Here is a 14,708-nt window from a genome sequence, read left to right on the forward strand (position 1 = left end):
GCCCAACATACAGTATACCTGGGGCCTCGGCCCGAGTCTGGCCCTTATACTTCCACATGTCATCTGGGCAGATTTCGACTGTTATCCTTCACTGATTTCCTGTGTGTGCGCCAGAATTGGTCCAGATGTGGAAGCAGCATCTGACAATCATGATGTATATGGGCCAGATTTGGGCCATGGAACCAGGCGCATTGTAAAGTCAAGTCCATTTTTATTTGTAAAGCGCCAATTCACAACAGAGGTTATCTCAAGGCACTTTTCAAACAGAGCAGGTCTAGACCTTCTCTTTATAATATATAATATAATTATAATTATAATTATGATTATAATAGTACACTGGGCCAAAAGAAAACAAGCATGTGGCCCGAGTATGGGCCAGATTTATTTTGCTATCTGCAAAGTCTTACAGACCACTCAAAGCACTTTGGAATAGTGGAAGTCACATTCACCCGTTCACACACACACACATTCATTTATAGCACTTTGCTAGCACACACTCCTATTCACACACTGACACATCAGGGTATTTCAGGGTTCAGTATCTTGCCCCACACACTTGCAGACTAGGGGAGCAGGAAATTGAACCAATTTCTACCTCCTGAGCCACAGCCACCCCACATACTGCTGAAACTGCCCCTCCCCTGTTCTGACTAACATGCTCAGGCTCCTCCCATGTGTGGTACTGAAGTGGCAGCCAATATAAACACAGTTAACCCACTTGTAATGTATTTTTTTCTCTTTCCTACCTTGTGTCTTCTCCCTCTCCCTGCACGTTCACCCTCTGTCACATAAACTCTTTGACCTCCTTCTATCCGTCCCCTGAACCCGACCCCTCTTACTTTCTGATTCTCACCTTGACATCTTGTCGGGGTCTCCGCTCCCTCACCTCCTCCTTCACCCTCAGATGCCCTCTCGCTGCAGGAATACGCTGAACATCGTGGTGACCACCCTCTTTGCTGCAGTGGTCCTCTTCACCATCCTGCTGGCCTATGTCACAGGTTAACTTGTGAATTTCATACAGACATAAAGAAGCAAGTACATGTGTCAAAACAAGTGATGGTCATGTTGTTTTATACTTTCTCCACTGTGTTTCTTCGTTATAAAGGCTACCAGTTCATCCACACCGAACAGCACCACCTGTCCTTCGGCCTCTATGGTGCCTTCCTCTCCCTCCACCTCTTCCTTCAGAGCCTTTTCGCCTTCCTGGAGCATCGGCGCATGAGGAGCCCTGCCCGGCCCCAGCACCTCCGTCGCTCCGTGGCCCTCTGCATCGCCGCCTACCAGGAGGACCCGGACTACCTGAGGAAGTGCTTGCGCAGCATCCGTCGAATCTCCTTCCCTGGCCTGAAGGTGGTGCTGGTGGTGGATGGGAACCGGCCGGAGGACCGTTACATGATGGACATTTTCCAGGAGGTGATGGGGGGCGCTGACCAGGCCGGCAGTCTGGTGTGGAAGGGAAACTACCACAGTGATGGGAGCGGAGGAGGTGGTGTTGGAGGTGGAGGCAGAAGCACAGTGCACATGGAGGAGGCAGCACGAGTTGCTCGGCTGGTCAGAGGCTGTCGCTACTCCTGCGTCATGCAGGAGTGGGGAGGGAAAAGAGAGGTGATGTACACTGCCTTTAAAGCACTGGGGGACAGTGTGGACTATGTGCAGGTAAGAGCCACGGACAGAAAAGAGTTTGCATGAATGTCCGCGTGATAAAATGTCTGAGTTTAAAGTTTTACACATGAAGATCTGAGCTGATGATGTCACTACAGTTAACTCTTCTGCTTGAGACTTTAAAGGAAAGCCGGTTTCCCCATTAACTTGATTACTTTGTTGAACATCAACCTTCATTTAGACTCTGTCCTTACACCTTTTCATCGTTTCAAAACCTCACTACAGTCCTCATGATCAGATGCTTTGTCTTCCAAAAGTTCCAGTCTCTGATTTTATGCTTGTTGTGAGATCATAAGTGTTTCAAATTTCTGTTCTTATAAGTCGAATCGCTTGTCTCGCTTGGATTCTAATATCTTCCTCCTCTGTTACTGGTGTATCCTGTTTGTTTTGCTTTGCTTGCTGTGTGTTAAGGCTTGACATATATAAGTATATGGTACCAACTGCTTAAATTCAACACTGCAAGCTTTGATAGCCAATTTTTGGGGTTTTTGGGTCAGGGCTCTGAGTAACCTGTTTACTCCATGTGCATCTCAGTTTATGACGCCAAAGTAAAGGAATATAATAAGTTGTGACAAATCATCCTGTGGGGAGCAATAATGTCCGAACCAAATTTCATGGCAATTCATCCAACAGTTGTCAGGACATTTCATTTACTATCAAACATGTCAACCTAATGGTGGTCCCTTGAGGAAAAGTCAGGGGATGTCAGTGGGATAAATCATCACCATGTAGTGTACAGACAGGTGACAAATTTACAAAATAAATGAAAAAACCAACATTAAGTGCCTCAGCCAGGTGTTGGGCCACTACAAGCCGGCAGAGCTTCACTGCTCCTTGACATTGATGCTGCAAGTCTCTGACCTCTACTGGAGGATGAACACCATTCTTCCAAAACATATTGACCTCACTGGGTGTTTTGATGATGGTGGTGCAGCGTGTTGTCTAACGTGTCGATGCAAAGTTTCCCATAGGTGTCGGATTGTTTTTGAGATCAGGTGACTGTGAAGGCCACAGCATATGATTCACTTTTCATTTTTACAGTCATCAAACCATCAGTGACCCCTGGTGTCCTGTGGACGGAGCCATCGTCATCCTGTTTCTCCACTCATTTCGTCTGCATGTCTCCACCAGTTTGTGTCAATCCACCAACTAGACGTTGATATTTTTCACAGGAGAAGTGAAAACTTTGACTGGCCGTCAGTGCTAGATGAGAAAGTCAGAGGGTCTTCTGGGGCCTATGAATGTTTGTACAAAATGTCATTATGATCCATCCACTTGTTATATTTATTAGATATTTCAGTTTGGACCAAAGTGGTGGACTGACTGACAGACACCAGACAGACCAGGATTACAATCCCCAGTCATTTGCATGGCTAACGGATGATATTGGCAGAACGCCCTGCACTAAAACTGAGTGTGGGTTGGCTGAGTGTGTGTAGTTATAGCCAGAAATAATCACATTACACAAAGTCTTCAGGGAGACAAATTTATATTCATCTGCATGCTGATTTGATATCTGCCTCGCCTCTGTGCTGGTGCATACAGACGTCCACATGCCTCTGAATTAAATAGATTTTAAAGAGGAAACTGTTCCTACGTAAAACTTTTGTGTGTGGTACAAATACCAGCAGCTTTCAATTTGGTTGCTTAAATTGTGCTATAAGCACAGTACCACACAATAAATGTGTCTCTATGGATGTATGTGTTTGAGCAGACAAACCTTAAAAGAAATTTTAAGACTAAATTTAAACCAAACAGGAAATCTGAAAACTATATTTTAAATGAACAGTCAACCAAGTCAACTGAAAATCAACATCGGACCCCTAATATAAAGAGTTAACTGCTTGCATTCCAAAATGATGGACCACTCTTTATAGCCAGCGGTTGCATGGCACCCTCTGTACCCTTGCTTTGGGTCAAAGGTCATGTCCACAGCTCACCTGGTGCTGCATAGTCACAATCAACCAGCTGGGATCTCCGTCAGCAGCCTCTCATTTCTCTCATGGATTTTAGCATTAATACCACTCAGTGCTCTGCAACACCTGCAACCTTCATCTCAGCAGTGCCTGTAAGTGGCAGTGTCTGTGTGTGTGACCCTCAGCATTATTACACCTTGTGTGTGTATGTGTGCATGTGCGTGTGTGTGTGTGTGCGTGTGTGTGTGTGTGTCTTTTTCAGGTGTGTGACTCAGACACAGTTCTGGATCCAGCATGTACCATCGAAATGCTGAAGATCCTTGAGGAAGATCCGATGGTGGGAGGAGTCGGTGGAGACGTACAGGTGAAATATAATACCATCAGTCGTGGAAAGTGTAATGAAGGTTGACTGAAGCGTCTTGGGGAAGTTTCATTTTCTTCCTTTCTTGACTTTCTCCATCCTCCAGATCCTCAACAAGTACGACTCGTGGATCTCCTTCCTGAGCAGTGTGCGCTACTGGATGGCGTTCAACATTGAGCGAGCCTGCCAGTCCTACTTTGGATGTGTCCAGTGTATCAGTGGCCCCCTGGGGATGTACAGGAACTCCTTGCTCCAGCGCTTCCTGGAGCCCTGGTACCACCAGACCTTCCTGGGCTCCAAGTGCAGCTTTGGCGATGACCGCCACCTCACCAATCGGGTGCTCAGCTTCGGCTACAAGACGAAATTCACGGCGCGATCGCAGTGCCAGACTGAGACGCCAACCCAGTATCTGCGTTGGCTCAACCAGCAGACTAGATGGAGCAAGTCCTACTTCCGTGAGTGGCTCTACAACGCCCTGTGGTTCCACAAGCACAGCCTCTGGATGACCTACGAGTCTGTGGTCACCGGCTTCTTCCCCTTCTTCTTGGTTGCCACCGTCATCCATCTCTTCTACCGTGGAAGGCTGTGGAACATCCTGCTCTTTCTATTGACCGTGCAGCTGGTCGGGATGGTGAAGGCAACGTACGCCTGTTTCCTGCGTGGCAGCTTGGTCATGATCTTCATGTCGCTCTACTCTCTGATCTACATGTCCAGCTTGCTCCCTGCCAAAATATTTGCCTTGCTCACCATCAACAAGGCTGGATGGGGAACTTCGGGCCGCAGGAAGATCGTCGTCAACCTGATTGGCGCCGTGCCCGTCACAGTGTGGGCGATGGTGCTGCTCGGAGGTGTGGTGTATACGGTCTACTGTGAAACACAGGAGCCGTTCAGTGAGACAGAGAAAGCCTTGTTGATAACAGGGACAATACTCTACGCCTGCTACTGGCTCATTCTGCTGGTGCTCTACCTTGCAATCATAGCCAAACGGTGTAACAAGAGGGAGGAGCAGTATCACCTGCCATATGCGGAGGCATAAACCTGTTACCAGGGAGACTGGTAGGACATTCGCGCCACATTTCACTGCAGTATGACTCTAGCACGGTCTCTGTTGACCCTGTGCACTGCTAGAGTGATGAGCTGTGAACCAGGAACACATTCACATCTTCATCACTGGTGCTAAAAAAAAAAAAGGTGTGAATCTGCAATCTGAGCAGCAGGAAGTGAATCCAGTTGGGGAAGACTCAGAGATGACTGGATCCATACAGCTTCCCCATTTATATCATTCTCAATGGTGCTTCATATTGAAAAACCAAACCAAACCGAACTGACCCAGGTTATCAAGTGTTCATACACTGATGTGATAGTGACGTGCTCAGAAGAACATTAGGTAGTTTGTGGGTACAGGTTAGCTGTTAAACTGACAGGAGGGTGCGAGTAAGAGAGATAAAGGTCTTAGTTACTGGTTGGTCAGTTTTCGTGTTCTTCATTTTAATAAAGATGAGATGGGATCAAATGTAACGGAACTGAGCTTCTATTATAAAAAAAAAAACAATCAACAAAATAGCAAGGTAGTTTTCTCAGATTAGTCAACGCACCCCTTTTTCAGACAGGAAGTGAACCTCAGACGGATTTAGACACTGGAGCTCATCTGGATGGTGTTCAGACAGAAACGTAAAGGAATTGTATGTAGTGAAGCTGCCGACAGAATCAAATTAAAGACCCGGCTTGGCATAAACCAACAGATGTGAATTTGTCGGCACAAGTTGAAAACGTGTCAACCTGAGCGTAAAAATGTGCTGATATTGGTGCTTTATGAATATATTTTATAAAAGTACAGAGACGAGGGAAAAACTGACTGAAGGGAAAATAATAGAAAGACCTGGAGTACCTTCCATCAAACTCTCGGTAAGGCAGCGAACAAGCTTACCCCCAAACGTCAAAGTAACAGAGCTTTGCTGGGATTAATAACTCTGATATAGTTACTGATTGTCAAATTATAACCCTTTTACATTACTTGCTAGTGAAAATACTAAGTAATGTGTTACAAATCACCACTGAATATGAAGCTTCAGCACACTGAGAGTATTTCCCTGTAAAAAAAAAAAAATCCCTCTTTGTGTTTCCACTTCGTGAGCCCCAGCTAAAGGATACTGAAAAGTGCAGTCGCAGAGGGAAGGCGTTGCTACAGAGACAGTACGGACAGGAGCAATCATTACAGCAACATACATACGGTATAGTCATGTGAGTAGTGTATTCAGATGGACCTTAGAACTCCAAAGCGATCCTTTAAGTGTACGTTCTGAGACGTACCAGTTTTAAGGAAGTACTCTAAAGAGAGTATGAGAAGTTCTCTTGAGCCCACGTCTCGCAGCTGGATGCAGCGGTGTGGAACCAGCTCTCTCATCAGCCATGAACAGCACAATCATCTGCTCCAGCTGTATTTTGTGAAGCAGCTGTGATCTACCAGACCAGACAATCTAACATATCTCAACATGTGACATGCAGTTGTATCTTTGGTGCTGTTGAGCAGTGTCAAATGAGTAAACTTATCGTTGTACATCGTGGTCCAATTCTCAGCTTACAGTGGTTTCATTCAGAGGTTTTTTACAAGGTGACTTTTACATATTGTGAAGGTGCCAAATTATGTTTGTGTAACAGTAAAGTTTTACTACTGGACTCTATTCTCTTAACTGGACATTTGTGTCGTTTTACATGAGGTGTTAGACTTTGTTTATTCATCCCATCAACAGCAGAGTAAAGACTGAAAACCAAAGAGATTTCTCTGAAGTGAGGGCTTTGCTTTCACTGTTTCTTTATTGTTTTCAAATGTCATATGATCTCAGATCCGTCCACCTGTCAAGTATGACACCATCAGCAATATCTGTATCTACACTGACAGCGGTGGACATTTCCTCTTTGTGCCATTTAAGTTATGTTCATGTGGTTTTACTTTGAGCGGGCTGTATGAGTTTAAACTTGAAAGTTCAACAAGGACACATACATTAAAGAGACATTGTGTTTATGGGCTGTCTCTGTCTGATGGTCACGCAGCGATGCAGGAAATCTTCCTTCTTGATTGTTTCTCTCTCTGGGCATCACAGGATGCTGGAACTTTCCTAAGTCATTAAAAATGCTTCCTGTTTTGGGCACAATCTTCCCATTCATACCAAATAGAGAATGTCTCCATGATTTAAATGACAGCACTGACATTTTCCCCCCATGCCCTTATAATATCCCGATTATATCTTTTGTTCACTGCGATGAACTATGTTCGCTGTTCGCTTAAAAAAAAAAAAGAAGAGAAATACATTTTCAAGCATTAATTAGACCAGAGCATCAGTGTTTTAACATTAAAAGGCCTAAGACCTTCTGTTATAATCTCCCTTGTGTCAGTGGAAGTAAACAGGTAACTGTGGAGCAGTAGCAGCTGCTCAACTCTGATCAGTTCACTTGGCTTTGGATCAGTCTCTGTTGCTAAGATGCTGAAGAGTCCAGCCTCAGATAAGTGAGAGGCTTGAATGAGAGGAGACACCAGGCCAACTACAGAGAAAGGCCCAGAGATTAGAGACTGTCTGGGGGGTTTATTTTAGTGGACATATGATGCTGTTTTCTTTTTATACTGGAGGGTGTAGTAGAGGGCAGTTTGTAAGGGATATATTTACCATGTTTGTTTTAAATCTGACTCAAGAAAACTACAGGAGCACGAGGCCTTTCAAGAGCAAAACAACACTTTAACATCAAACTGAAAATGATCCTTGTGTTTTCATGTTGGCAGAGGATTACCCAACTTTTGTTTCTTGTATTTTTCCTCCATTCAACAGTTACAATAGAGATGTAATGGAGAGAGAAAGAGGAATGACATGCAACAAATGTCCCCAGCTGGAATCAGACCAGGGTCATTGCAATTATATGATAGGCTACATGTACAGTCATGACACGCCTGCACTTACCCCAGAATACAATTACAAATGCTTTGGTATTAAAGTGATTGTTCAGGTTATTTGATGTGAGGTTGTGTGGGGTACTTATCCATAGTCACTGTATTACCTGCAGTAGTTTCAGATCAGAATGCTGCCACTTTAGAGAAGCAACTTGAGCTGGAAATGTGCAGCCACTAAAAAAATCTGTTTAAATGCCGCTTTATTTTGAAAGATTTCCTCCTTATCTGTTTATCACCTTTTATCTGTCGTCAAAGAGCACTTTCCTTTGGAACTACAGTTTGTAAACCATTAAATTATCGTAAAACTATGCACACTGTATTACTCCGCAGATCGGACCGATGAAGTCAGAGAGAGCCAAGTGTAGCTGTGCTTGTGCGTAGTAATACGGTGAAGTCAATTGTTGAAAAAAAGCAGTTCAAAAGGAAAGGGCTATTTGACAGCAGATAAAGCGGTGGATATATTCAAAATAAAGCGGACATTTAAAGTGATATCAGCTTTTTTCTGTGGGCTACAATATGTTTTTTGTTGTCCCCGCCCACAGTAGCTCATCTCTCAGCTTCTCCTGCTGCTTCTCTAAACTGAGAGCTGCTCCAAATCTATTGCAGGTAATTCACTGACTATAGATAAGTACCTCACACAACCCCACATCAAATAACCTGAACTATCACTTAAACATGTTTATCTTTTGTTTGCATTGGAGAAAAAAATCTGATATCACCCCAATCAGAACTCCAGAAATGGACAGGACATTATTGACACCCTCAACTCAATATTTGGTAGCAAACCTTTGGAAACAATAACTGAAATCAATCGCTTCCTGTAACCATGGACAACCTCTACTAGAATGTTGGACCAACTGCTCTAGGTCTCCCAGGTTTGCAGGGTGCCTTCTCCCAGCTGCTGTTTTGAGATTTCCCCTTCTGTTCTATGGGGTTTAGATCTGGACTCTTTGCTGGCCACGTCAGAACTCTCCGCTTTGTCTTAAACCATTTCTGGGTGCTCTTGGAAGCATGCTTGGGGTCATTGTCCCGCTGGAGGACCCATGACCTCTGATGGACACACTGGGCCTTACATTGAGCTCCAAAATTCTATGGTAACCCTCAGATTTCATGATGCCATGCACACAGTTAAGGCAATGGTGCCAGAAGCAGCAAAGCAACCCTAAAATATCTGTGAACCTCCCCCATGTTTGACCACAGGGACTGTGTTCTTTTCTTTGAAGGCCTCATTTCAGTTTCTGTAAATGGTGCTATGATATGCTTGACCAAAAAGTACTATTTTGGTCTCATCTGCCCACAAGATGTTCTCACAGAAGGATTTTGGCTTCCTCAGGTAATTTGGCAAACTCCAGTCTGGCATTTTCATGCCTCTGAGTCAACAGTGGGGTCCTTCTGGGTCTCCTACCATAGTTTCCTGTTTGATTTAGATGGTGATGGATAATGCCATAATGCTTGAATATGTTTGGAAGTTGATTGAGGTGCTTTTCCCATCATTCAAACAATAATTTGTTGCAATCAATTTTTCACTTCTGTCCACATCCAGGGAGGTCAGTGCCATGGGCTGTAAACTTCTTAAGGACGTTGCACACACTGGATCTCTGAAGATAGACTTGGAGCCTTGAGATCTTCCATTGTTTCCCACAATTTTGGGTCTTAAATCCCTTCACAGTTCTTTGCTCTTCTTTCTTTTCTCCATACTCAGTGTGTTCCAATCCAATTATCACTTACAATTTTAAAAAGGTGCCAATAATGTCCGGTCCCTTTCTGGAGTTCTTTGTAGAATGATTTCAGATATCACTTTTTCTCCTCTGCTCTTTTGGGTTGTTTCAATGCAAACAAAGAAATAAACATGAATATCGACGCATTTGTGATTGCAACAATTTTCTGAATGAAGTGCAGGTGTACCAATATGTTTGGCTATAACTGTATGTGTCTGAACGACTAGGTCGCCAGATGCACCAGTTAATCCAACCTTACATCCTGCTGGCATCAAGGTCATTCTGTCCTACGCTTTGGTCTGGAGCAGGCGATCTCAGCTGCTGGTGACAGGGTTTTCATGACATTTGGTGTGGGTATACTTTTCTCTAGAGGATGATTTCTCATGCTGACCTCCTGTAGGTTCATTGAGCTCCACCATCCAGCTAAAGTTTCCACTTGCTCCTCAGTTTGGTCCATCACAAGGTATTGTATGTTGAAAACCAATGGCCTGATTTTCATGAAACTTGCTGTAGATATTCATGGTCCTGAGGTTAAACATCCTATTGATTTTCAGGCCATGTAGTGCCATGCCTGAGTGGAAACACCAGAGATTATATATATATAGATATATATATATAGATATAGATATATCTATATATATATTGCAAATTTGTTCTTATGGCTGGCTGAGATGGAAAAGTTGGTGTTTGAATGACCGCAGCGACAGATTCTTTAAATATACGTTGATGCCAATGACAGCTGCTTGTTTGCTCTACTGTAAGCAAAGCATTCGTTTAATGCTGCTACAAATAACTATGGTATACCAGGTGTGTTATTTGTTCTATCAAACACATTTTTATTCCAATGTATAATCAACATTGCACTTCTGGGAGCTGTTGGATTGGCTTTAAACTTCAATAGTTTATATGTCAACAGTGCCACTGAATCACTGCCCACATCTATGAACATGGTCTGATTTGATCTGAATGAAAAGCTACATTATTTCACTGAATTTCACTCCACACCACTCTGCAGAATGAATACACACCAAGACCTGTTTCACTATTGAAGTTATGTGAGAAATGTCAGTCACTAATTAAAATGACTGAGCTTTTCCTGTAACAACATGGTTCTTCTAGGTATGACTTTGTAAACATGTTGCCAGCATGCTTTAGTGAGTGTGTGTGTGGGAGGTGTCTGAATGCTGAGGAAAGGGGTAAGAAGCTTTAGAGCAGCTGAATGAATCAGTCCATTCAGTCATTATGCTCTAAGAGGATGGCTTTTTACTGCTGGGGTTACACCTCAACATGGGAACCGCCTCCACCAAACAAAAACACACACATATATACACACACACACACACACACAGTGAATACTCTGGCAACACATTAAGTCAGTATTCACTTTAAAATTCTTTTCTGCCACAACATTTGACATTTATTGAGTATGAATATGATGATATTGTTTAGTGGCAGGATGGGATTATTACAGGACTCCATTAGTAGTCAAGTGTTGGTCCAAACCTCAGTAAGAGTCAGAGGGAGGGTGGTCCACACTGCAGCTTTCTTGATGTGTATCCCTGTTTGTCTCTTTACCATGCTGCAGTATATTAAGCACATTGACAGTGTTGTTGGGAGGCGGCAGAACCACCTTCATCCTGCCCACTGAAACGTTTACTCATCCACCATCAAAACATTGCAGATTGGTGTGAGCAGATCCCTGTGAGGAGGGACTCACTTGTTGGTTGAGCAAATCAGTTCAATAGTGTCTCATTTGTGAGGGTGAACGTGGATTCCTGCAGGTTTGGCCATGTGCATTCATGGAGTGCAATTTCATTTAACATTCCACAACCATCTCCAAGCAATTTTTTGTCTAATCCTAAACTGTTGAGAAGAGCAAGTCCTGAAATACTGACTTACAGACTGGATCATGAAGTCTGAAAAATGCAAGCGTTTACCAGGCAGGGAGTCTGATGAAAGACGCCATCGAGTTTCATTATGGGAGGTATGAGACGGACTAGGGCCTCAGGTTATCTCAGCCTCAGCTGCTTCAATCTTGAATTTTGTCTTCAATTGTATGAAACTGTGACAGTAAAGTGCAGGAGTCCCTTTTAATGGAGCTTAATACAAATTTGCTGAACTATCAGAGAATGCCTGGTGGAGTGAAAAACTCTCTTTTTGTTATAAATTTAAATAAATGGCCATATTATTAATTACCAAACTAATCTTAGCTGTTCAGTCTTTCTGTAGTTGCCTTTTTATTCTTAATGCAACTGTGTGCTGTGTAAGTAAAGCCCTTCTTTACTTTATCATAACATCAACAGGATTGTGACCATATAGGCAACACTTAACATTTTAGTCAGGTGCCAATATTATGTTTTGCAACAGAAAAATGAGTGCTGTCACTGAGGCTGTACAGACTCCATTTGGTGATTAACTCTGAGAGAATATCAGTGGGACATCTCCAGAAAATATGGACAAACGCTGAATATGAAATGAAAATTAACACATTTTACAAGCCTTTTCAACTCTAAACAACACCTGCAATGTATTTCCACATACTATGAAACCTTTTCTCTAAACTTCAATTCTTGGTTCATATTAAGTTACACAGACATGTGTCTAGATGCCAAGTGGAGATAATTTTACACTACATATTAATTTTTTTCACAAAAAAAAAAAAAAAAAGACTTAAAATGATTCAGTAATTTGTTAAGAATGTGATTTTTGTCTTTGAAACAGCATTTACATGTCATGGAGCAGTATCTGTAAGAATCTCAGGAGAACAACACAACATTCATTAATACTTGAGGAGCCTCATTAAAGTCTCTTGTTGGAATCACTACAGCTTAAATGTTGACAGAAACTGAAGTATATTGAGTCCAGTACTGTAAAGCTGTAAAGGTGAGCAGGATCAGTCTGTTATTGTCAGACACAACCTCTGACCCTGTGAGGAAACATGTCCCACTACACCTTCTTAGGTACATTAGTAATGATGGGTTTGGGGCGAGTCTTAAAGATCAGCTTCCGTTTGATCAGGGCAGACACGTAGTAAGACTTGGAGGTGGCCCCATGCTGGTCCGTTTCCATGGGTACCTGTGTGGCATCATCACTGTTAGCATCATGATTGCTCAGGGTGTCCTGCAAATGGTCGGACTGCTTGGTGAGGACAGCAAATTGTTTCTCCAGTTTGACCTGCTTGCCATACAGAATGTGATGTCCTACAATCAGCACTGGCACCCCCTGGTGGAAGGAGGAAGAAAAACAGAGACTCAGGGAAGACATGTTGGAAAATATTGAAAAGTTGTCCATCAAAATGACATTTTTAAATTGCTTGTTTTGTCTGATGCACAGTCCAAAACCTCAATATACTGAGTTTACTATCATGTAAGAAAGAGACATGTGGCAAATCCTCACAACTGAGACGCTGGAAGCAAAAATGACAAATGAAAAAATGAACCGATTAATTTTCTGTTGTTCTACTAATCGATTGAAACCACAAGCTCCTTATGTTATGAGATGGGGTATAAGAAACAAAAAGGAGTAAAAATGTACATACACTCCATTTAATTAAAAACATCAATTAAAGTGTCATATGCCAACTGCATAAGTGCAAAAGTGCATGTTTACTATAGAAATGGGGAGATTCCCAGGAACACATGATAATACAGACGAAGGAACTGATGAGAAATTAAATCTCCTCTAATTAACTACAGGTGAGAAAATGGTGCATTTAGATACAGATAAAGTACCTGTACTCTGTGAAGCCAGGACAGTGACTTTAGATTTTTTAGATGACTTGCATGATATATGATGATATTTATTTTTTATATTGTGAAAAATATCACATGTGTTGGAGAATATAGCAATATTTGATATTACTGATACATGATTAGCCAAAGCCTAGTCCTATTCCTGACAGACACTAAACTACCTTTGCTATTGTTGCTTTACATGCACATTATTTCTGCAAAGACACTTAAGAGTACAGCCTGGGTTCTGTCAAAAAGCAAAAATAGCTGTTTTTGGTTTGGCCACAGCATCTTTTGCTTTGCAGTCTTTTGTTTACCTCTTTGGTGTAGAGCAGGTCTCCCATCACATTTCCTGCCAGACCAGAGTTGTGTCTGGACATCATCTCTCCCTGCAGCTCCACCAGCAGCCATTCTGGAGGACTGCTGCCATCCACACTGCCTCTGAAGGAGCACGCACACACGCACACACGCACAAACACCAACTAAAATACCTACAAAGACTCAATTACAAAATCCCACAATGCTGCAATGTCAAAACTAGTTCGCCCCAGTATCCTTCCAGTCATGTAATTGCTGAACTGTTGTCAGCAAATAACAGAAAAAGAGAAAAAGAAAACAGCGCAGAAAAAGCAAGAGAGAGTAAAGGTTAATAGCTAGATGACAGAGAAATACACAAAATTGAAAAAGACAGACATTAAATTAACATCAAACGGAAAAGGGTGTGAGCAATGGCAGTGGTTAAAGAGAAGAAAATGTCAACAGGCTTTGACAGTTACGCTGCGGAATACCTCAATAAGGTGATGCGGTCATTTTATGCATCTGTTCAAATAGTAAGACTGCTATAGACGCAGTTCCAGCCGTAGAATCTAACGGACTATTTCTTCAGCGGACGCAATAAAATCATCAATTTCATTTCTTTAGTAAGTAAGCGTGTAATGTGAGGAATAATGTACACCGAACAGGTCATTAAAGGGAAATTAATCCTTGAGGGTGATGCAGGACCCCGACCATACACCCATGACCCCTCGAAGCTGTACATTATCCCTCAGTAACGTTTATTCTGGACTGTTCTGTTACATGATACTGGAGGCGTCCTCCGAAAAACTGACGTAGCTGGAAATACAAATGTACCAGGTAACAGTGAGCTTAAGTGCAGTTAGTTCACCATTCTTACCTTACGACTATTTGAACCATTGTGCCGTCAGTCAGCGAAGACCGTCGTGTAACATTAACATTAACAAAACAAAAAAGATAATTTATCAATCCATTTACTTAAAGTCAGTCCCAACACAGCAGCTTTAACAACAACGACCACCACAACTTAGTCAGTGTTCACGTTTCAATACTATTTCCCGCCAGCTGTATCAGAGTGATGACGCA

At 42.6% G+C, this 14,708-nt stretch overlaps 2 protein-coding genes across 2 annotated transcripts; one reads left to right on the forward strand and one right to left on the reverse strand.

Annotated features, from left to right (window-relative positions):
- Window positions 1-904: 904 nt before the first annotated feature.
- On the forward strand, window positions 905-5,085 carry has3 (hyaluronan synthase 3). The gene is made up of 4 exons (XM_022756297.1): window positions 905-998; window positions 1,106-1,656; window positions 3,841-3,942; window positions 4,046-5,085. The coding sequence occupies exons 1-4, from the start codon at window positions 905-907 to the stop codon at window positions 4,973-4,975; spliced, it is 1,677 nt and encodes a 558-aa protein (XP_022612018.1). The 3' UTR covers window positions 4,976-5,085.
- A 7,199-nt stretch (window positions 5,086-12,284) lies between these two features.
- chtf8 (chromosome transmission fidelity factor 8) lies at window positions 12,285-14,678 on the reverse strand. The gene is made up of 3 exons (XM_022756331.1): window positions 14,503-14,678; window positions 13,646-13,769; window positions 12,285-12,819 (listed from the first exon to the last, which is right to left on the reverse strand). Exons 1-3 carry the CDS (start codon window positions 14,520-14,522, stop codon window positions 12,544-12,546), a joined length of 420 nt encoding a protein of 139 aa, XP_022612052.1. The 5' UTR covers window positions 14,523-14,678; the 3' UTR covers window positions 12,285-12,543.
- Window positions 14,679-14,708: the final 30 nt, after the last annotated feature.

Source organism: Seriola dumerili, unplaced genomic scaffold (genome assembly GCF_002260705.1).
Source record: "Seriola dumerili isolate Sdu_G_001 unplaced genomic scaffold, Sdu_1.0 BDQW01000242.1, whole genome shotgun sequence".
NCBI lineage: Eukaryota > Metazoa > Chordata > Actinopteri > Carangiformes > Carangidae > Seriola > Seriola dumerili.

Coding starts and splice junctions, on each gene's coding strand:
- has3 (XM_022756297.1), top strand. CDS start 905: ATGCCCTCTCGCTGCAGGAATACGCTGAACATCGTGGTGACCACCCTC. Junction 999..1,105: donor CCTGCTGGCCTATGTCACAG/GTTAACTTGTGA, acceptor TTCGTTATAAAG/GCTACCAGTTCATCCACACC. Junction 1,657..3,840: donor ACAGTGTGGACTATGTGCAG/GTAAGAGCCACG, acceptor TGTCTTTTTCAG/GTGTGTGACTCAGACACAGT.
- chtf8 (XM_022756331.1), bottom strand. CDS start 14,522: ATGGTTCAAATAGTCGTAAG. Junction 13,770..14,502: donor ATGGTTCAAATAGTCGTAAG/GTAAGAATGGTG, acceptor GTGCTCCTTCAG/AGGCAGTGTGGATGGCAGCA. Junction 12,820..13,645: donor ACCTGCTCTACACCAAAGAG/GTAAACAAAAGA, acceptor TCCTTCCACCAG/GGGGTGCCAGTGCTGATTGT.